The following is a 22,328-nucleotide window of genomic DNA, read 5'->3' on the forward strand; positions in this document are numbered from 1 at the left end:
GGGACCCACCTGCCAAGTGAAGCGTGGCCTCAAGGACAACAGGAGGGCCTCTCTGTCCCTGGCCTATGCAGCGGTAGATTCCTGCATTGCGAGGCCGGACCTGGGTCAGCAGCAGGGACCCATTGGCAAATACAGTGGCTCTGCGGAGGTGTGGGGGCCTGCAAAGAGAAGTGCTATTTGGAAGAAATGGTCCCCTGGCCTCCTTCTGGAAGGGATCATGAGACGGAACCCCAGGCTGCAAAGGTCAGAGATGTAGGAACAATCAGCCAGGAATAGGACAGAGAGAAGGAAGCCAGCATGTCAACTGGGGTATGTGTGTGTGTGTGTACATGTGCACACGCATACTCATTCATGGGTGTGTGCAAGTGTGTTCCATCTATAGGAGACTCAGCTTTTAGGGCAGCAAGGTGAGCAACAGTGTGTCAGTGAGAGACAGCAAGCCATCAACAGTATGTAACTGTGGAGACATAGGGCCATCTCCCTGCAGGGTTAAGACAAGTCTACCAGTGAGTCACCGAGCCCCAGCAGTCAGAAGCTCCTCGGCCACACCAGATGAACTACTGGTTATCTATCTTCAGGCCTGAAGCCAGGTGGGATCCAAGCCCCTAGCCTAGGGAGCCACACCCCCAAGGACCAAGGCCATGCTGGACACCACAAAGTGTATGTCTCTACTCTCATAGGGCCCCAGGTAAGGACAAAAGTCCAGATAAAGGAGCCGGCACCACCCAGAACTTTCTGGAAGTGTTTGCTTCCTCCAAAAAGTGTGTGTGTGTGTGTGTATACATATGTGTAAGGTTACCTTACCATCCATGATCTCCAGGTCCTCTGTGTCCCTCCAACCCTGGATCTCTACTCCCCATCTCAGAAGACCCATATAGGCAGGAGGGGAGTAGGAAGAGAATGGGATCCCTGGGTGGCTCAGTGGTTTAGTGGCTGCCTTCGGCCCAGGGCGTGATCCGGGGTCCCAGGATCAAGTCCCGCGTCGGGCTCCCTGCATGGAGCCTGCTTCTCCCTCTGCCTGTGTCTCTGCCTCTCTCTCTCTCTCTGTGTGTGTGTGTGTGTGTGTGTGTATCTCTCATGAATAAATAAATAAAGAGAAAAGAGCCACCACTAGCTCATACAGTGCCTTTGTGCAAACTGGAAAAAGATGCCCTTCCTGGAAATTTCCCTTTGTTGAACTCATTTTGTAATAGCAAGACATTCTACTGCCATCTGCTGGCAATTTGAAGTAATACATGTTACAGATATATGATATCTGCAAAGAATGTACCCCAGCAGTACACAACCTGTACCACCATACTAGAAGATCCCTTGCCAGGTGACTTACCGGCTGCGGTTCGTGATGGGAGTATCATCTTCAAAGACCCACTGCAGGCTTGGGGGTGGCTGGGCTGAGAACTGACAGTGGAACATGGCTTCCTCATTCCTCGCCACGACCAAGTCCTGAGGCGCCAGCACCACCCTGGCAAAGCTCTCGTCTGGAGTGGGAGAAGCACAAGTATGTGAACACGCAAAGTAGTGAGGCCCCTCCCATCCTTGCCGCACCTCTTCCATCCCCACCCCAGGCTCACCAGCAATGCTCAAGGTGAAGTTCTGGCTGCTGCAGGTCTGGCCAAAGGCATTTTGGGCACAGCAGGAGTAAAGTCCACTATGCTCAGGGCTGGCCGGCCGAAGGGTCAGGTTTCGCTCCTTGCTGCTGACTGTGTGATTGCTCTGACCATCAGAGAGAGGGCTCCCATCTCGGAACCACTGGTAGGTAGGCCTGCGGGACCGAGGGGATCAGCAACAGGGAGGCAGGGGGTACTCAGGTGGCCAGTGGACAAGATGCAGAATCAGAGGGAATGGGGAAAACAAGGCCCGGGAGGGGGAGTGACTTGCACAATGGCACACAACAATTCAGGGGCATAATCGGGTTGAGTTCCTACAACTCTCAGCTCCCAGAATCCAGGATCATTCAGCAGCACACTAGGGGTGGTCACAGAATGAAGTGAGGTGCATCTGAATAGGGTCCAGGTTTCGGGGGATATAGCCCTACTTGTCTAGAAGAACCCTCTCCACTTCCAGCCCCAAAGTCAGCTCCTTACCGAGGGTGCCCATCAATGTGACAACGCAGTGTGACCTGGGTCTGTGGCTGGATCTCAGCTTCTGAGGCTGGATACTTCAGGACCACAGGACCGGTCTCAATCCCTGCAGCAGAGGCCATGGTTGCAGAGTGAGGGGCAGAGCAGAGCAAGCAGAGCGGAGGGCAGAGGGAAGGAAGAAAAGCAGAAAAGGACACATCTTGTAGGAGCCTCTGGAGCCAAGAGACAGTGCAGAGAAAAGCCCTGCAGAGCTGTGGCCAGGGCTACACACGAGTTGGGGGACTGGTGGGGGCGGGTAGGGGACCAGAAGCAGAGTGTCCACCCGGTCTGCGGCAGGTCAGCCCTGAGCTGCCTTGCTGCTCTAGCCATCTGCAAAAGCATCCAGCAGGTTGAAGGTCCTAGATTTGGAAAAAACAAAACTTTTCTTCCCTACACATGCAGAAAGAACTAACCACAATTGCCTTCTCCCTGCCCCATTCAATTGGAAATGGGAGAAGCTGAGGGAAAGGAGGGGTCACACAGGGCTCAGTAAGGGAGGGACCAGCAGGGAGCAAGCACAGCACCTTCTACCCCCACCACCTCTCACATTTGATGTTGAAGGAGGCATTGGCACTGCGGGCCTCCTCTCCAGTGGTGTCGTCCCGGGCCACACACTGGAAGGCTCCAGAGTCCTGCAGCCGATCGACGGCCGCGAAGCTCAGGCTGCTGCCCTGGGTGAAACGCCTCTCGGTGTCCTGGACAGGGGCCCCGTTCAGCAGCCAGTGCACATGCACAGGGCCTGGAGCCTCGACCTCACAGCGGAGCAGCGCCCGGCGTCCCTGCAATGCGTCCTGGGAGGATGGCTCCTTGATGAAGACAATGGCCGCCTGGGCACCTGCACATAGGACCACGGGAGAGTCACAGTCATGAGGAGCTAGAGCCACTGTCCTAACACAGGTCACCCGTCACCCTGTGCGCTGGAGGAGGAAAGGGGCTTTGCACAGGAGAGGTGTCCAAGGACGTGCAGGAGAGAAGGACTGGGAGACCACAATTGCCAAGTGTCCATTGAGAAACTCTTCAACTGTGCTGGGTGCTCTGCAGGATACAAAGACGCAGCACATACCTGTCAGTAGGGGGCACAGGGCGGTTGTACAGAACACAGAAAGGCTCATGCCCAGTGAACAGTGCAGGCAGCCAGTGCTTCTAGAGCACAGAAAAGAGCGGGAGTTCCAAGGTTTAGGGGGAGGGGGGAGGGACACCTGACAGTCTCTGTATAAGAAGCCTCAGACCTGCGGGTCCTGAGGCTGGACTGAGGAACAGAGGACAGTAGCAGGCAGCCCTCCCCATCAATCTTCAGAATCCAGGATGTTGAGCAGAGTTAAGTCATGATCCATAGAGCATCTCGGAATGATTACTCACACTCACAGCCCCACTGAGGGTCCGGCATCGGAGGTGGCTTTGAATTCTACCCACAGATGTTCCGCAGCCCAGCATCCCCCAGGGACTTCTTTGGGACAATCCACTCCACCACAGGAGAAGCCAATATTCTCTAGATCCGGGGCTATTGCCAAAGACATGCCAGAGCCACCCTCACATCCTACCCTCTATCCCTAACAATGTGTCTGGCCATGGCTGGCTTGTCTGTGCTGAGAGAGGAGCCCAGTGGTTCCAGGTTTTCACCTGAATCCATTCCCCTCCTGCACCCCAACAGTTCAGCCCTAGCTAAGGCTAGAGAGCACCCACAGAGAAGGGGAACCCTGCAAGCAAAGGTGGAACCATAGCCAGTAGGAGCAGAGGGAGAGGGAGAAACCTGTCCTGAGCAGCAGATGGGTTGAGGAGGCGGAGGGCAGGGCTGGGCAGGTGGCATGGTGACAATAGGAGTTAACACACTGGGCTTTGTTCCTGGCCCACGTGGGCGCCCTGCAGAGGCCCCGAGCTGCTGAGCCTGGAACACCAGCCCACTTGCCAGGGGTGGGTGACGACACAGAAGAGGACATGCAGCTCCTCCAGGAAGAAGAAACAGGCTTCCTGGGGCACCTACATGAAGAAGCCAGCTCTGCCTTTGACCAAAGTGGCCCTGGTAGGCAAGAGGCTAAGGGGGGGGGGGTGTCCTACTATTCCCTTCCCAAACCGATGGAGGCCAATAGTGGCCCAGAGTGCTGTTCCAAGCCCCAGATGGTAGTTTGGTTCTTTAGGGTGTAAGAGCTAGGCTCCTCCTAAAGTCAGCATCAAGATAAGTCTAGAATCTCTCAGAGTGAGGTCCAGATGAGGGGCTGCCCTGGTGTTAGTCCATCTCCTAACCTTCTCAAAGGTGCCACCCCACAAAACAGCCATGGAGCGGGAAAGGGCCCAGAGCCACCTCCACTACTTCTCAATGGGGCACTCCCAACTCTCAAGGTGGGGCAATTGCCTTCGATGCTGGTCCATCCCACCCACTCTGCAAGTTAACAAATCTGTCCTCTGGGCCCTGCTAAAAGCACATCCTCAGTCACCCTGACATTCTAAACACCCCCACTCACTTCCAATCACCACACAGGAATGTGGCCCTGCCCTCACCAGGCAACTCGGCACAACCCCTTTGTAGAAAAGAGAGGTAAACTCAGGTCCAGGGAAATGTAAGGATTTGCCCAAAATCAAACAGCTACTTTGACCATGACCCAAGGAAGCCAACTCCTAGCCCCACGCTCTTCCTAGCTCTGTCCACAAACTCAACTAACCTGGAAATGGCTGATTCCACAATGGGGCTCAGTCCCCATAGCCAGGTGAAGAGGCAGACAGCCCTCTTGCAGTCAGTGCCAGACACACAAAGCCGCTCAGCTAACTGGCTGACTGAGGTAACCTTAAAGGAAGTGTGGGGCAAGAACTGGTGAATGTGGAGGCGTCTGGAACATTTCCTGACCACCTCGCATGACACAGATGGGCAGACTCAGGCTGATGTGCCAGGGGGCCTCTACAAAGGTGACTCACCAAATTCTTGGGACCCTCAATCCAGAATTTCAGGATGCTCCTTAAAGACCAAAGAGAGACCACTGCCGTCAACGTGTAGGTGAACTGCCTCACTTCCCGCTCAGCTTCTCCAGACCCAGGGAGACCGGAGTCTCGCTCATGCTGAGGAACCTTAGTTAAGGGTGTGAAATCAGACAGGTCGGCCTCAACTCCTGCCCCTCATGCTTGGTGTTAACCTTGGGCAAGGAAGATGGACAATCTCTACCTTGGCTCCCTCTGCCTCTCTCGTAGGCTGTCATGAGTCACAAAGGCAGAAACTCAGGTGAAGAGACTCGGACAGAACTAACCCAGTGAACGGTAGCTACTGCTCCTTCTTTCACTGTCACCCGTCCTGCTCAAGGACTTTCATTTTAAGAAAGTTAGGAAGCTCCCCCTCCAGAGGCCCAGGACCACTCCAGACCCTGGATGGGGAGGAGCCTCTGCAACAGATAAGTCTGAGGGGAATAATCAGGTGGGGGTGGGATGGAGGGAAGGGGCCACAGGCTCACAGGAACCACAGACCACTGGCCACAGAAACCTGAGCTGGAAGAAGAGATGGCATGACTCAGAGGGACCCCAGCTCAGCCTCCAGTATCCCCTCCTGGGGTGAGGGCTGCTCTGTAGCTGTGGTGAGAGATGCTGCATTCCCAGACTGCCACTCAGAGCCTCCTGCGCCCCCACGACAGGGCCTGGGAAACATCAAAGCTGGCCCTGCGGGGCCCTCTGTCCTGACGTCAGCTCACAGCAGGTCCTGGTTAGTGCTTGGCTGGGGCCCACTTTAGATGTTATAAAAGGCAGAGAGAACAGCCACCAGGCCTCCTCCATGCACCCAGCCCCTGCTCTGAGCTGCCATCGGAAGGCTGGCCCAGGGCCGTGGCACCCACATTTGCTGAGAGGGCAACCAGAGGCGTGCCCAGGGTGCACGGCCTGCGGGAGAACTCCGTCTATTGTGTTGCTTGGAGGGGAAAATGGGCAGAAGGCTCAGGGGCAGATCCAGGAGCCCCTGGCAGAAATGCCAGACTTAGCCTGGCCTCTCTGTACCCTTTTCCGCGCTGTGAAATGGGGACCCTGCCCTACCACTGAGGCCGTGTGAGGCCAGGTGGGTTTGCATATACAAAGCCCACAGTGCAGCACACAGCAAGTACAGGGTACAAGGGCTGCTCCCCTGGGCGCGGAAGGCTCATGAAGCTGTCTGCCCACACCAGGTGCCAACCCCAACAAATCTGGAGCTGCAAACACCCATAAGGACACTTTCCAAGCCATTTCCTCAGCTTCCCAATAGCCATCTCTATGCAGACACTGCCTATGCCTTGGCCCCAGCCCCCTGAGAAAGGCTGTGTGGGCAGCAGACCAACTCCACTCCCCGCCCCCCCAGCAAGCGTCTGGTCTACTGCCCGCCCTCCTTGCTGCTCTCTGGGCTCCAGGCCCAGGAGACCCATGTGTGTCTACGTGTGCATGTGTGCACACACATATGTGTAAACATGATTTTATGGAGAGCAGAGAGCAGCAGGAAGTTTTTCTGCTCTGAAGTAATTTCAGCTACTTTGGTCCAAGCATCCATCTGGGCCACTTAACTACCCATCTCAGGCTGGTCCTCCTGCTGCTCAAGGAAAAACACTCCAGGACCTGTACAGGCCCCAGAACCTGCCAAACCTGATGGGTTGATTCTATGTTCTCTCCCTTTTATCAAATAAAGAAAACGCCATCTTTCAGACACACGCCTCAAGACCAAGCTGAGATACCAAGACACTGGCTGGCCCCCGGCATGGGCATTTTGCACAACAGTGTGTGACCATATGGGTGATCACCCCCAAGGCCTGCCAGCCACACAGAAGTGGCCGCCTCCTCCACACCTAAGACTCAGTCTCTGGCTCCAGAGTCTGGGTGCCTGTGGGGGGACACCCTGACTCCCAGGTGGCCCCCAGAGCCCAGGCTGAGGTGGCTCCTGTCAAGGCACAGAAACTCCCGAGAAAGAGGTTTGCCAACACCCTGTGCCCCTCCCTTCTGGGCCACAGGGTCAGGGCCCAAGTCAGGAGAGGCAGTCCTCAACCCAAGAGGCTCCACAAAACACAGCAGCCCCAGGCCCCCTCACCCACATGAGAACAGCCCTCCTTACAAGTCCCCTCTGTCTAAAAGCTCTAAGGGCACCAAGTAAGAGGCCCCAAGGGTACCAGGGTCCCTGCATCACACATCCTCCCCAATGGGTAAACACACTGTACTGCAGACCCCTTGGTCTTCCAGGATTTGACTGACATACTTTCTCCTGCCCTTGAACCATTCCAAAAGTCCATGGCTCACATACATTCGTAATTTTTTTTTCATTCGTAACTTTTTTGAGGAACAAATGTAAACTGCTGCAGGAATAAGCCAAATGGATTAAAAGCAAGCACAGTTACCCCACCCTTCACCTGTTCACCGAGGTCAGCAGAAACACAAATGCTTCAGTAGTGTTTGTGAATCTGGGGATCTGGAATGTCCCTCTCTACCACCGGTATACCACCAAGATATTGTGTGTGGTTTTAGCACCAGGAACTCAGACTCTCTGATAAGTCCAGAACATAAGGATTCAGAGAATTACTTGAAACGGACCACAGCAAACTCTGAGACCCAGATGCAGAGCATGAAGTTTCTACCCCCTTCTGTCTACAAAAGGCCCCAGGTGCACGGACAGGAGCCCCACAGCCCTCTGTAAGCCATCATAGTCCTTGTTCTGAGCAGCGTAGGAGAGAGCAGAGCCAAGGGATCCAGCTGAACTTTCCTGTCCCGGGATTTAACCATAAACGTCTGGAGAGGTTCCCACATCCGGATTAGAGGAAGAGAACAAAATCACCAGAGATTAGGGCAGAAACAACCTAGCAGGCCAACTCATCTACCTTAGATGAAAACCACAACTCAAACCTGTCCTGCCCGCTCCTGGGAGGCCCTGGAGGGGCAAGATCAACCTCTCACAGCAACAGCAGGTCCCTGTGTCCAGCACCACATGGCATCTGAGCCAGAGGGACAAATACTCCAGCAAAGAGGCTTAAAACGCTCCCCAGCCAATGGCCACACCATTGGTCCCTGGAACCAACCTGACTTCTGTTGGGGCTGGGAGGGCCACACCTGGGACACTTAAATGGCTGTCTTCAAGGAAGCAGCAATGAATTAAACACCCAACCATGTGAGGTAGTATGATCAGGCCAAAGGAACATGATGGGAGGAGTCCTGGGTTCTAATCTCTATACAACCACTAACAAGCAGAGTGACCCAAACCAATTGCTACTCCTTCCCAGGAAGATTTTCTATAAAATTAAAGAAAAGAGGGGATGTAAGGGGACAGTCCCCAAAACCTAACACTGGATTAGCTGCAAAGAGCTCAAAAGGCAGCTACAGGAACAAAGGGCCCGCTCCCCAGAGTACCCTCCCCAATCCCAGCCACCAGCCCCCAAAGCCCAAATTGGGTAAGGGCAGGGTAGGGCCTGGAAGGATTAAGAGAGATACTGTAAATGGCAGGTGTACAGGTCAGAGGTAGCTGTGGATTGCAAACAGGGACCCAGCACCACTTTCTGACAAGTTGTTCCCATTCCAAGGGCTCAGCTTACATCCTACCTCTCCAGAGGATCACCTCTCTGCCTTGGTCACAAACCTGCATCGATAGCTCACTACCTGTGACACTCCTGATATTCCCTTCTGTGCTGTGGCTGTGAGCTGCACCCCTGTGCTAGACTGTAAGTTTGAGGGGATGTTTGGGTGGCTCAGTCAGTTAAGCATTTGCCTAGAGTTTTCAGGTCATGGTCCTAGGGTCCTAGGATAGAGCCCTGCATTGGGCTCCCTGCTCAGCAGGGTGTCTGCTTCTCCCTCTGCTGCCTCTGCCTGCCGCTCCCCCTGCTTGTTCTTTCTCTCTCTCTCAAATAAATAAATAAAAACAAATAAACAAACAAATAAACAAATAAATAAATAAAAATTAAAAAGAAAAGAAATACCCCAGGGTACAGGAAAGGACATCAGAGAATATTGCAGGGAGGTCAGAGTTGGGGCTTGTGCTCTCTCTGTGTCAAATAAATATATAAAATCTTTTTAAAAATAAGTAAGACGGGGATCCCTGGGTGGCTCAGGGGTTTGGCGCCTGTCTTTGGCCCAGGGCGCGATCCTGGAGTTGCGGGATCGAGTCCCACGTCAGGCTCCTGACATGGAGCCTGCTTCTCCCTCCTCCTGTGTCTCTGCCTCTCTCTCTCTCTCTCTCTCTCTCTCATAAATAAATAAATAAATCTTAAAAAAAATAAGACTGTAACCTTGAGGAGAGGGCAGACATTCATGCCCAATAGGATACAGCTGTGTCCCTCAGAGTGCCTGGGCACTGTAAATACCCCATGAGCATTTATGAGGGAATGACATCACTGAAGACTCTATCTGACCTACAATCTTGTCCTATGTCTACCTTTATTCAATCTTGGCCAACTTACTTTTCTTCTCTGGGTCTCAGTTTCCTCTCCTGGAACCAATTTTAGTGATTCTTTTTCAGATTCCTAGGATAGTCAATGATATTCAAATGAAATAGACATTAGCTATAGACACACAAAAGTCTGCATATTTTTCAGAGAAGTAAAAAAGCCCAGAAGCAGGGCACGCCTGGGTGGCTCAGTCAGTTGGGCATCTGCTTTTGGCTCAGGTCATGGTCCCAAGGTCCCGGGATCAAGCCCCATGTCAGACTCCCTGCTCAGTGGGGAAACAACTTCTCCCTCTCCTGTTGCAGCTCACCCTACTTGTGCTAGTTCTCTGTCAAATAAATAAATAAAATCTTAATAATAAAAAAAAAAAAACCCAGACATGCTAGGGAACCATGGACCCCAGATTAAAATGTCCTTGGAAAAAATAAAAAATAAAAAAAATAAAATGTCCTTGGATAAGGTGATCCAGGCCTGCGGAAATAATATACATTACAGGCAAGGCGACACAGGTGCTGGGCCAGGGCACTGGGAAATGAGCCAGGGCTCAGTCCTAGGAAGACCTCAGGAGTTCAGTTAGTGCACTCACAGCTCCAGAGGGGTCAGGGAGCCTAGCCTCTGAGGGGACCACAGTGAGACAATAAGAGAACGGCACCAGGTGAGCCTGCTGAGCATCCTGTGGTCCTTCCTCCAGAGGCAGGGCACAAACTCCATGACAGCCTGGGGAGCAGGACCTTACAACCTGTGCGACCTGGCCTCAGTTTATTACTTTTCATGACAGGCTCAGAAAACTCTGTGAGATTCTGCTTTCTGAGCCCTTTTTACATGTCTCTGCCTCCTCCCTGGGAGGCTAATAAGGCAGTGAGCACAGATCTCAGACCTAGCCAGAGTGGCCACAGCAGTTAACCCCAAATTCCCTGTGGAAGGGAGGAGATGATTTCCTGCCCTTTAGATGGAGCGGCCTCCACTTCATCTGGAGGCACCTGGGTGGCTCGTTGGTTAAGCATCTGCCTTCAGCTCAGGTCATGATCTCAGGGTCCTGGGATTGAGCCCCATGTTATTCCACAGCGGGCTCCCTGTTCTTAGGGGATCTGTTTCTCCCTCTCCCCCTGCTTGTGCTCTCTCTCTCTCTCAAATAAATACATAAAATATGTATTTTTTTAAAAAAAAGAAAGAAAATCCTCCCCAACTCCTAAAACTTGAAATATTCCTTAGACCAGCTCTGTCCAATATGGTAGCCACTAGCCACATGGAGCCACTGAAATGTAACTTAATTAAAATGAGTTTTCTGGGATCCCTGGGTGGCGCAGCGGTTTGGCGCCTGCCTTTGGCCCAGGGCGCGATCCTGGAGACCCGGGATCGAGTCCCACGTCAGGCTCCTGGTGCATGGAGCCTGCTTCTCCCTCTGCCTGTATCTCTGCCTCTCTCTCTCTCTGTGTGACTATCATAAATAAATAAAAATTAAAAAAAAAAAATTTAAAAAATAAAAAAATAAAAAAAAAATGAGTTTTCTCTATAGTGATGGGCACCTTTCAAGTGCTCAGGAGCTACACCTAAGCTAGAGGCCACCATACCAAACAGTGCAAATGTAAAAACTATTCTGTCCCCACAAAAAGCTCCATTAGACGGCACTGCCTTAGCTCCTCTGCCTGCCTGCTTCTTGTGGGCCCCGTGCACAGGCACATTATTTCTGAACTAAAGAATCCTCGACAGGAGTCAGCCTCATTTTACTGATGAGGAAATTGGGAGTCAAGGCTATCCCAGTAGATGGCAGGATCGGAACTACCCCTGCTCCTGTGTCCGCCTGCATTCTTGCCACGATGATGCCATCCTGGCTGCTTCTCTTCTTTCACTTATTCCCTTTGATCCACACCCTCCCCCAACCCTTCTAGCGTGTGTAATGTAAATCCTTTTCTCTGCGTGTGTGCTCTGGTAAAACGTGATTACTGTTTCAAGGGCGGGTCCTTTTAACTTCTGTAAGTGGTCTTGCATTATCTCTCACTTTGCTTCTGACTTTTTCTTCCCATTTAGCTCCGTGTTTTGAAGATCCTTCCCCATGGCCATCTCCCACCTCCTGCTGTTCTCCCAACAGATGAACAGACTGTTAGGTCTGGGGAAGGAAGAAGCAGGGGAATTTATTTTTTTTTAAGCAAGTAAGTGGATGAACATAGCTGTCCACAGTTTGAAGATTAGTCTTGAAGCCCGAACCCTGTTGCCTGTGTGCCCCCAGCTCCCTGGCCTCTACCACTGTACACCTGGTCCCACTCTGTCTGCTGGGTGTCCTCGGAGCCTGGTGGGATACACACATACCCCTGCTTCTCCTGACTCCCTTTATTCTCCCCAGAAACCCAGAAAGTCACTGAAGAGGCTGCTTTCAAAGGGATAAGAAAAAAAGAGTTGGTCTCAGCCTTTTATATTTAGAAGCTCTCTGCAAACCACTTCCCGCAGCAGACAAGAGTGGGGAATGTGAGGAAATCGCTTTGCTATGTGTGATGTGGAAAGCACGAGCCACTCAGGGCCTGCGGCAGCGGGCTGCATTTGCCACACAGCCGGTGACATGCGGCGATGCCTAACACATGTGCAGGAAACGAATGTGCCCCTGGGCAGCCTGCAGGAGACCCCGTTGGACACCACACACTGCAGCTTGGCTGTTCCCTCGAGGCCTGGGCACAAGGCAGGGCCCAGGAGTCAGAAGCAGATGCCATCCACTAAGCACCCCTCCCCCAGCCTTCTTTTCTTTCCTTTCCTTCTCCACCTGTCTGACCAACAGCTGTTTCTGGAAACCAACCCTTCTCTCTAGGGAGGGAGAAGTCTTAGAAAGGGATGCTGCAGGCTTTAGGCCTCAACCTGGGACACAAAGGATCCAGACTGAGGAAGGAGGCTTGAAAGAACCACCGGCTTGAATAGACAAGGCTGACCTCCTGGACTCTAGGTGTGGGGGTAAGACTGTCCATGAGGCCCACTGCCTCCTTGTGAAGACAGATCTGCTCCTGACATCAAAAGCTCTCCCCTCAGCCACCTCTGCTACCACGCCTGGCTGGAAAAAAATGTTGAAGGGGAAGGCTATCTTGTAGTTGGGCCCAAATCCTGCAAGCCATGGACCTATTGCTCAAATATTACTCATATGTGACAGGGTCTGGCCTGGTGTCACAAGGTAAGGGGGAACCATGGACAGAGAGGCAAGTGGAAGGCAAGCCAGCTGCTGAGTTAGAATCAAACCATAGATACTTCTTAGACTCCTTAGAAACCTCATTTTCCCACTTTAAATATAAACTTTCTAACAGTACAATTTTATTCTTTTATTTAATCTCTTACTGCAAATCACTGGTGGTGATTTTATTTTTTAAAGAAAATAATCAAAAGAGAGTTGTTGGTTTTCTTTTTTTTATCAGCTATTTAGAGAAAGCATTCTGGCTAAAGATGGCAAAATGAATATTTCAACCCCCAAATCAATAACAACAGATGAAAAAAAATACAAACTGATGAATAATGGAAACAATTCCTTGTAAGTTATTTTTAAAAGCAGCAAAAACTTGCAACTCATCACCAGATGCTTCAAGCTTAGGGATAACCGGCTTTGGGGAGCAAACATCATAAAACATAAAGCACACACAAATAGCTGAAGGAAAAAAAAAAAAAGGCCCCTAAGAGTGGCTGATGCAATAACTGAGTTGAAAATAGCCAAAAAAATGACAAAGACCTCAAGTTTATTTCATGCCTACTCTGTCGATCTTTGAGTCAGGGTATGGAAGGCACCAAGATCTGGCTTCACTTAAGTCTGGAACTGGCTGTCCCTCCATTCCAGGAGGTGCTTACAAACCTCCAAAATATGGAGGGAGAGAGGGAGGGAGAGAGGGGGGAGTGGGGTTAAAAGAGGAAGGGCGGGAGACAGGAGGGAGGGAGGAAGAGAGGGAAGAGGGGAAGCAAGTCGACCCTGATGAATAGAGACAGGGAAGTGAGGTGAAGAGGGCTGGAGGGAGATTGACAGAGACAGACAGAGGGAGACTAACAACTCACAGAGAGGCAGAGGGAGGTGGGCCGTCTTAGAGAAGAAGAGGCATGAGCAGAGAGTAGAGAGAGACCCAGGCCCTGAAAGAGGAGAAGGCGAGAGGTGAACAGGTAGAGAGACAAGGGCAGAGACATACGGGCAGACAGAGTAACAGTCACAGAGACCCAGAGAAAGGGTCAAGAAAAACAAAGACCTAGAGCACATGAGTATATACACATGTTGGCACACACAGGCCCCCTCCCACCTCCCGCCTAGAGCAGGGCTCAGCCCCACATGTCCCCCAGCCTCCCCTAGTGGGTCTCTTCCTGTGTCTCTAGTAGGGAGGTCTTCCCCAACCCTCCCAGCAGCCTTAAAGACTCCAAACTCAGTCCCTGGCTTGAGCCACAGGGTTTACTCAGTGTATCACTCACTAGACACGAAAGGTTATAGCTCGCCTGTACTCGGGAGACCTGGGGAAGCGGGGGGCGGGAGGGGCTCTCTGTATACCAGATTCAGGCCATTTATAATGGAGAGCCCTCAAATTAGAGGCTTCTGGTAAATAATTCACCAGGAAAAGTACAGTACCTTCCCGGGGCTCATCCATTATTCACCAAGATAAATGTACCATATTGTTATACTTCCTGACATCTAAAAATGGTCTGAGCCATTAGGCCAGGAGCAAGAAGACAGTGGGGCAATTTCCACTCTACCTTCCAGAACCCCTGACCCAGCAGTCCTGTGCTTCTGGAACTTAGTCCGCTGCTCCTCACACAAGGGCAAAGCCTTCGACTTCCACAAAGGGCCATACCTGGGTTCAGACCATATCTCAAGAGCAGGCCCCCACACAGCCCTCAAGAGCTCCCTGCCAGGTCAGAGGGATGCCCAGAAAAGTCTTGAGTAAAACTCCTACGTTTTGGCCCCCCCTCACTGGGAAAAGGCAATTCCTTTGCTTGTATCTAAGGGTAATCCTGTTCCTAAAAGTTCCAAGAGTTTGACTTTGGTGCCAAATGAGCGTCAGCTACCAAATGCACAAAGCCCTGCATCCTAGACCTGGCTCTAAGCAAGTCGTTCTGTTCTTCAGGCCTTCATTTCCCTATCTGTAAAATCAGCTGGCTGCTCTTTACAAGGATGCAATGCTCTCCAAGAAGGCTGAAGAGCTACAGGAGTTTAAGGCCCTCCCTGGCCTCAGAAGTACAGGAAGGATAGAGATGGGGCAAGAGCTCAGAGTCTGGAGTCAGGCTGCCTGCACTCCATTTCTACACTCCCGCTTACCAAGTCTATGTCTTTGGGCAAGCTGTCCACCCTTGCGGTGCCTCCACTTTTGTATACAATGGTGCTAATAACGTTACCTACCTCACAGGCTTGTGCAAAGTAAATTCACATGTTAATAAATGTAGCATGCTGGGAACAGTGCCTGGCATGCATTAATTAAGGACTTTTGTGAGCCTGGGCCCTTCGCAGTCTTATTGTCATTATTATGTTCGAGAATTTTTTTTATATTTTAGGAACTACATGCCATCACAAATATCCCTCACCTGGCATAGGCCTTTGCTGGCATCCCTCTCATCCAGACCATTTGTTGTTGTTATTGTTGTTTTAATGATAGTCACACACACAGAGAGAGAGAGAGAGAGAGAGAGAGAGAGAGAGGCAGAGACATAGGCAGAGGGAGAAGCAGGCTCCATGCACCTGGAGCCCGACGTGGGATTCGATCCCGGGTCTCCAGGATCGCGCCCTGGGCCAAAGGCAGGCGCTAAACCGCTGCGCCACCCAGGAATCCCCTCATCCCGACCATTTGGAGCTGCAAAGTGCCCTGTGTGATTTGTCACTCACCCAATCTCTGCCATCTGAGAGTAGCGGTTCTCTCTGAACAGACCTTAAGTTCTGCTACCTAAGAGAGCTTTAGAACTACCTCATCACAGGAGACAAACCTGTGGGGCTCTGCAGTTCAAGGGGTGTTGCCCTGTGTAGGTGACTCCTCACTGTAGAGCTGCCAATTGCTGGAAGCTTTGTATTCTGTGGCCCACTGCCCCGGGGGGCTTGCAGGCAATGTGCAGATTGGCAGTGGCCAAAGTTTCCTTCACTCTCCCTCCCAAAGCTACTCAAATCAGAGGCATCTCCAATATGAACAAGAATCAAGGGCACCTGTGTGGCTCAGATGGTTAAATGTTGGCCTTTGTCTCAGGTCAGGATCTCAGGATCCTGGGATCGAGTCCCCACATCAGGCTCCCTGCTCAGCTGCCCCCCCACCCCCCCACTCATAATCCCCTCCCTCTCAAATAAACAAAATCTTAAAAAAATATGAGCAAGAATCAGAGCAAGCCTGTCAGGGTGAGAAACGATCCAGACCATCTTGGTAGAAGGCAGGTGTCTGGCCTCAAGGAACACAACTGCAGTTAGGTGAGGAGAGCACACATTAGTTTGTGTGCCAACTGATACCTGACGATAACTATTAGGCTTCAGCTTTCTGATCCCGTAAGTCCCTAATAAAAGAGGCCTGGAAAATTCTATGCTTTATAAAGGAAAAAACTTTACTACATAAAATAGAAGTTGTAAACAACTCTCAATGGCAAGCAATAAATTAGGAAAATTATTTCCAGCAATTGACAGAAGAGGGGCTGCTGGTCTTGATATATAGAGTTACAAATTAATCATAATAACTACTAAACTTCTAACAGTAACATGGTCCAAACATGAGGAGTTCTCAAAGCAAATATTAATGTAAGAAAACATTCCAGGAGCACCTGGATGGCTCAGTCGGTTAAGGGTCTACTTCAGCTCAGGTTATTGAGCCCTGCATCCTCTGGCTCCCTGCTTCTCCCTCTCCTGCTCACCACCCCTCACCTCGCTTGTGCAGTCTCTCAAATAAATAAATAAAATCTTAAAAAATAAAAAAGAAAGAAAGAAAACATTCCAATGCACTAGGAATCTAAGAAATGCAAATAAAAATGAGTTATTCTACCTAGTAAATGGACACAAAGATTTTTTAACTAGCACTCAATGCTGGTGAGTCTATGGAGAAAATGGTCTTTGTGCTTTGTTGATGGGCATATAAATTATAAAAATTCCCTCCTGCAAAATGGTTTGGAAACTGGACCAGTATCTTAAGAAATTCATGCCCTTCCTCACTGGAGAAGTGCCTGATTCCAGGTCTTGGGCAGGAAATGCACAAGACAAGCCTGGATCATCAAATACAAAGGAACAAGCAAAGACTAGGAAGGTCACGTCAAGAGGTTCAGAGCCAGCTTTAAGAGGCTCCCACAGGCCAAGGAGGGGACTAAGCAACCATAAGGGTAAGAACCACATGGACTTACACCAAGTTAAAATCCATGATTTAATAATGATATTTTTAAAAAGCCCCAAACGGGGCACCTGGCTGGGTCAGTCAGTAGAAAGTGCGACTCTTGATCTCAGGGTTTTAAGTTTGAGCTCCATGTTGGATGTAGAGATTACTTAAAAATAAGAAAAATAAATAAAAAGTCTGATGCTTTCCATTGGTCACCCCTAAAGGATGCTAAAAAACCAACTCATTATTTTAAAAACTGGTTAAGCATCAAGCTTTATATTTCTAGTCCCCTCCCCTTTTTTTTGAAGATATTATTTATTTATTCATGAGAGAGACAGAGAGAGAGGCAGAGACATAGGCAGAGGGAGAAGCTGGCTTCTGCCAGGAGCCTGATGCAGGACTCGATCCCAGGACCCTGGGATCAAGACCTGAGCCAAAGGCAGACACTCAATCACTGAGCCACCCAGGCGTCCCTATATTCCCTTTCTGAATAGCTATACCTCAGGATAATCAGTCAATAAGGGGAGATTTATCTTTACAGGAGCCTCCAGATGATAAATATCATATATCACCATTTTACAACCCTTAATGAAATAATGGATCTACCATGATTATTGATGGCTGCTAATTCCAGGGAGACAACCAGGTATTACGTGTCTACTGAGGAAAGTACACATGAAAAAGAAAAATAGAATCAAGTCTGGTAAAGACTTTAGACCTAAGTTTCCTCGTTAAAAAGTTTAAGAACCTCTGTAGACTGAATGTAGAAAACAAAGAAGTTAGGTTAACAATGCGCTGCCAACTGAAATAAGAACTATGAATATACTTGTGTCTTCGACTGCTCTCACCAATGGTTATTAAAACCTCATATTGTTGTTGAACATTTCCCGTACTTACCACCTGTCTTCCCCACTAGATTCTAAGCTCCCTGAGCACAAGGGCTGGCCTCACACTCACCGGTCTCCTCCACTGCAGGTGCCCTGCCCACTGGAGGTGCTCAGGAAACACCAGCTGATCTGTGGTGGTTTTACTGAACCATATTTAGTTCCATTATCCCTGCATGATGTGGAATAAGCAGAGGGTCAAAGCCCAATATGGGATCCTCGTAGGCAATTATGTTAATTATCATTATTAATTCAACATTTATCTAGAGCCTACCATATGCCAAGTACTCTGCAAGACACTGGGGATGAGGGAGAAAAACACACAATTATTGCCTTTAAGTATCTCAGTTTAGTGGGGGAGTCAGACAAGTAAACATATAATTACAATAATAGCTAACACTTACTGACCGCTTACTCTGTGCCAGGCACCCTTCCAAGCATTTTAATCATAGTAGCTTGTTAATGCTTACAACCACCCGGTAAAGCAGATACTTGGATTCGCCACTCTACAGATGAGGAAACTGAGGCATGGGAAGGTAAAACAACTTGCTCAAGGTCACACCGCTAGTAAGTGGCAAATATAGGATTCAAATTTCAGGTCAGCTGGCTGGAGAGGACAGCCTATCATCATCAAGGCTTTACCACATTATCACACACCATGGTGGGCGGATGCACAAGGCAAGCTTTCTAACTCAAAGTTGGGGGGGGGTGGCACAGGGGAGCAGAGAAGAATCCTGGGAGAGGGCTTGTCAAAACAAGCTTTTAACAAGGAATGGGGCTTGGCAAACACAAGACTGAAGGATAAAGACAAAGTGTGGTCAGAGAACTCCAAGTAACTCGGGATACTCAGAGTTTAAGAGGCAATGGGGATGGAGGGGACAGAGCAAGAGGCCACCAGACACTAGCTCAGGAGAAAGAGGCAAAGGAGGTGAGATATAGATCTACCCTGGTCAGGCTATCCCCTGACCAAAAAAAAAAGTCACAACACCGTGGGTCCCTGCCTCTGATGAGGTGGTTAGAGTAGAAGATGGGCTGAAGCATCACTTCATGATGGAGCGAGCTGCAGGCCTACCCACAGAAGGCATGATGATGGGATAACACCTTATCTGCCCTGTCATTTCCTAGGGCTACTGTGACAAATGACCACAACTGGGTGGCTTAAAACAACGGACATATATTCTCTCCCAGTTTTCAAGGCTGAGGTGTAAACTCAGGGTGTTGGCAAGATTGGTTCCTTCTGGGACGCCTGAGTGGCTCAGCGGTTGAGTGCTGCCTTTGGCCCAGGGCATGATCCTGGAGTCCAGGGATCGAGTCGTCCCACATCGGGCTCCCTATAGGGAGCCTGCTTCTCTCTGCCTAGGTCTCTGCCTCTCTATCTCTCTCTCTCTCTTTTTTTTTTTTTAATTTTTATTTATTTATGATAGTCACAGGGAGAGAAAGAGAGAGGCAGAGACCTAGGCAGAGGGAGAAGCAGGCTCCATGCACCGGGAGCCCGATGTGGGATTCGATCCCAGGTCTCCAGGATTGCGCCCTGGGCCAAAGGCAGGCGCCAAACCGCTGCGCCACCCAGGGATCCCTCTATCTCTCTCTCTCATGAATAAATAAATAAAAACTTAAAAAAAAAAAAGGATTAGTTCCTTCTGGAGGCTCTAGGAAAAGTCTACCCCATGCCTCCCTCCTAGCTTCTGGTGTTGTGGCAATCCTTGGCTTTCCTTGGCCTGGAGATGTGTCACTCCAATCTCTGCCTCCTCCATGCGGCCGTCTGTCCTTTCTGCATGTGTCTCTCTGCGCCTCTTCTTGTAAGGATAATATCCAATCACAGGGCATCAGAACTTAAGGACTTGGATTACATCTGCAAAGTTCCTATTTCCAAATGAGGTCACACTCACAGATACTGGGGCTTAGGACTCGAACATAACCTTGTTGGGGACACAATGCAACCCTTCACACCTGTTATTCTACAACTTGCTTTTTTCCACTGTACAGTTAACTACAGATATTTTCCCATGTCTGTCCACATAGTTCTAGTTCACTCACTTCAACTGCTGTGCATTATTTCACTGTGTCAATGACCCATGATCTATTTGTCCAGCACCCTAGGAAACAAATAGGATATGGCATTGTCCCATAATCATCCCTAATTATGAACAATTAGATGGCTTACTGTTTTGCCATTACAAATGATGCTCCAAGTAAACCTCTCTGTACAGGTACCTATACACACTGATAATGAGTGTTTCTGTAGGATGACTTCCTAGAAACAGAACCCCTCCCTTGAACCAAAGAGAATACAATTTCAAATTTTTGATAAATGACAAGTGGTTTTAGAGGTTGTGCAAATTTATGCATCCTTACCACACTGATACTTATTAATCTTTGTCAGTTTGAGAGACATGAAATAATGCTTTGCTGCAATTTGCAATTCATTTGAGACATTTAATTTGTCCTTAACAAGATGAAGTGATCTTTCATGTATTTATCAGCTGAATCTCTTACTGTCCATTTCCTTTATTTTTAACAGCAATATTATTTTCCAAATTTTTATTCAAATTCTAGTTAGTGAACATGTATAGTGCAATATTGGTTTTGGAGTAGAATTCAGTGATTCATCACTTATTTTAACACCTAGTGCTAAAAAAAAAAAAAAAAAAACACCTAGTGCTCATCATAAAAGTGCCCTCAATGCCCATCACCCATTAAGCCCATCCCCCACCTACCCCCTTCCATCAACACTTATTATCCATTTCCCATTCAACTTTGTTGTTGATTTTTTTTTTTTTTTCAGATTTTTTAAAAGTAATCTCTAGGGCAGCCCAGGTGGCTCAGCAGTTTAGCGCCACCTTCACCCAGGGCCTGATCCTGGAGACCTGAGATCGAGTCCTCTCAGGCTCCCTGCATAGAGCCTCCTTCTCCCTCTGCCTGTGTCTCTGCCTCTCTCTCTCTCTGTGTGTCTCTCATGAATAAATAAATAAAATCTTAAAAAAAAAAAAGTAATCTCTACACTCAACTTGAGGGCTCGAACTCACAACACCAAGATCAAGAGTTGCACGCTCTACCAACTGAGCCAGCCAGGCGCCTCCTGTCTACTTCTTTCCTTATTAATTTATAATCATAAGATCAAGAATATAAGGCCTTTTCTGAATTATATGTTACTTCTCCCTCCTGAGAATGATCATTAAGTTACTGAAGACTACTATGTGCCAGGCATTGTTCTAAGTGCTGGGGATACAGTAATGAACAAAGCAATGAAGTTTCCTTTTCTCAATTATTAAACTTCTCAGAAGAAAGGTGTTTACACATGATTTGAGCTGAGAAAAACAGGAAATAAATTTTCATCCCTGGGTACAGAGTTCCTTAGAATTCATTTAAATACTGTCCTGTTTGGGATGCCTGGGTGGCTCAGTGGTTGAGCATCTGCCTTTGGCTCAGGGCATGATCCCAGGGTCCTGGGATCAAGTCTTGCATTGGGCTTCCCCAAGGAACCTGCTTCTCTCTCTACCTGTGTCTCTGCCTCTCTGTGTGTCTCTCATGAATAAATACTTAAAAACAAAACAAAACAAAACAAAAAAACACTGTCCTGTTTTCATCTGCTTTGAGAACCTTCTGGGGAGAAATCTATCCCACTCTCCAGGGATTCTAGAAGGATCTGTAGGTCCTTTATAAAGGAACTGGGTGGTTAATGAAGTGGAAGCAGGAATAGCTGAAGGATAGCTTCACCCCTTCCCTGGAGGCAAGAGCCACACTTCCAGGTGCCCACACCTCCAGGCATACAGGGACACGACCTTTAAGCTCCAATGAGTTCAGAGAGCAAAAGGAGGAAGTTTGAAAGACTAACTCTTCTCCATCACAGCAGAGAGGATGCCAGTATGGTGCCACTCCTATGAACCCCAGGGAGAGGTGATGTCTGATTGGGCAAGGTGGCTCTAACTCTTCCTCCCACACCCATTTAAGGGATCCACCCCTTGTAGATAGGACACATTTTATATAGGTAGCCTACACACACACACTCTTCTTTTTTTTAAGATTTTATTTATTTATTCACTAGAGACACTGAGAGAGAGGCGGAGACATAGGCTGAGGGAGAAGCAGGCTCCCTGCAGGGAGCCTGATGTGGGACTCGATCCCAGGACCCCAGAACGGGACCTGAGCCAAAGGCAGTTGCTCAACCACTGAACTACTCAGACACCCCCACACACCCATATTTAGAGATGAATCAAATAAATTTATCCTCTTCAAATTTATTTTTTTAAAGATTTTATTTATTTATTCATGAGAGAGAGAGAGAGAGAGAGAGAGAGAGGCAGAGACACAGGCAGAGGGAGAAACAGGCCCCATGAAGGGAGCCCGAAGTGGGACTCAATCCCAGATCCCCAGGATCAGGCCCTGGGCTGAAGGCAGCGCTAAATCACTGAGCCACTCGGGCTGCCCCCTCTTCAATTTTAAACCTTGGGCAGCCCGAGTGGCTCAGCAGTTTAGTGCCGCCTTCAGCCCAGGGCGTGATCCTGGAGACCCAGGATCAAGTCCCACGGCGGGCTCCCTGCGTGGAGCCTCTTTCTCCCTCTGCCTGTGTCTCTGTGTGTCTCTCATTAATAAATAAATAAAATATTTAAAAAAAAAATTTAACCTTGCTCCTCAACCTAGCCTTTATCAATAATAAAGATAATACACTGATTTTCATCTGTCCAATTCATGTGTCTGTCT

General features: G+C 49.3%; 1 protein-coding gene across 1 annotated transcript in view; it reads right to left on the minus strand.

Moving 5' to 3' along the window:
* The window catches only part of PTK7 (protein tyrosine kinase 7 (inactive)), a 62,656-nt gene that overhangs the window by 19,145 nt on the left and 21,183 nt on the right, over positions 1-22,328 (minus strand). The window contains exons 2-6 of the mRNA XM_041772643.1: positions 2,668-2,955; positions 2,085-2,187; positions 1,572-1,762; positions 1,328-1,478; positions 10-158 (exon numbers count right to left, since the gene is read on the minus strand). Of these exons, the coding sequence (XP_041628577.1) occupies positions 10-158; positions 1,328-1,478; positions 1,572-1,762; positions 2,085-2,187; positions 2,668-2,955 (882 nt within the window). The remainder of the gene's footprint in view (positions 1-9; positions 159-1,327; positions 1,479-1,571; positions 1,763-2,084; positions 2,188-2,667; positions 2,956-22,328) is intronic.

The sequence above is a fragment of the Vulpes lagopus genome, chromosome 1, assembly GCF_018345385.1.
Source record: "Vulpes lagopus strain Blue_001 chromosome 1, ASM1834538v1, whole genome shotgun sequence".
NCBI classification, from domain to species: Eukaryota; Metazoa; Chordata; class Mammalia; order Carnivora; family Canidae; genus Vulpes; species Vulpes lagopus.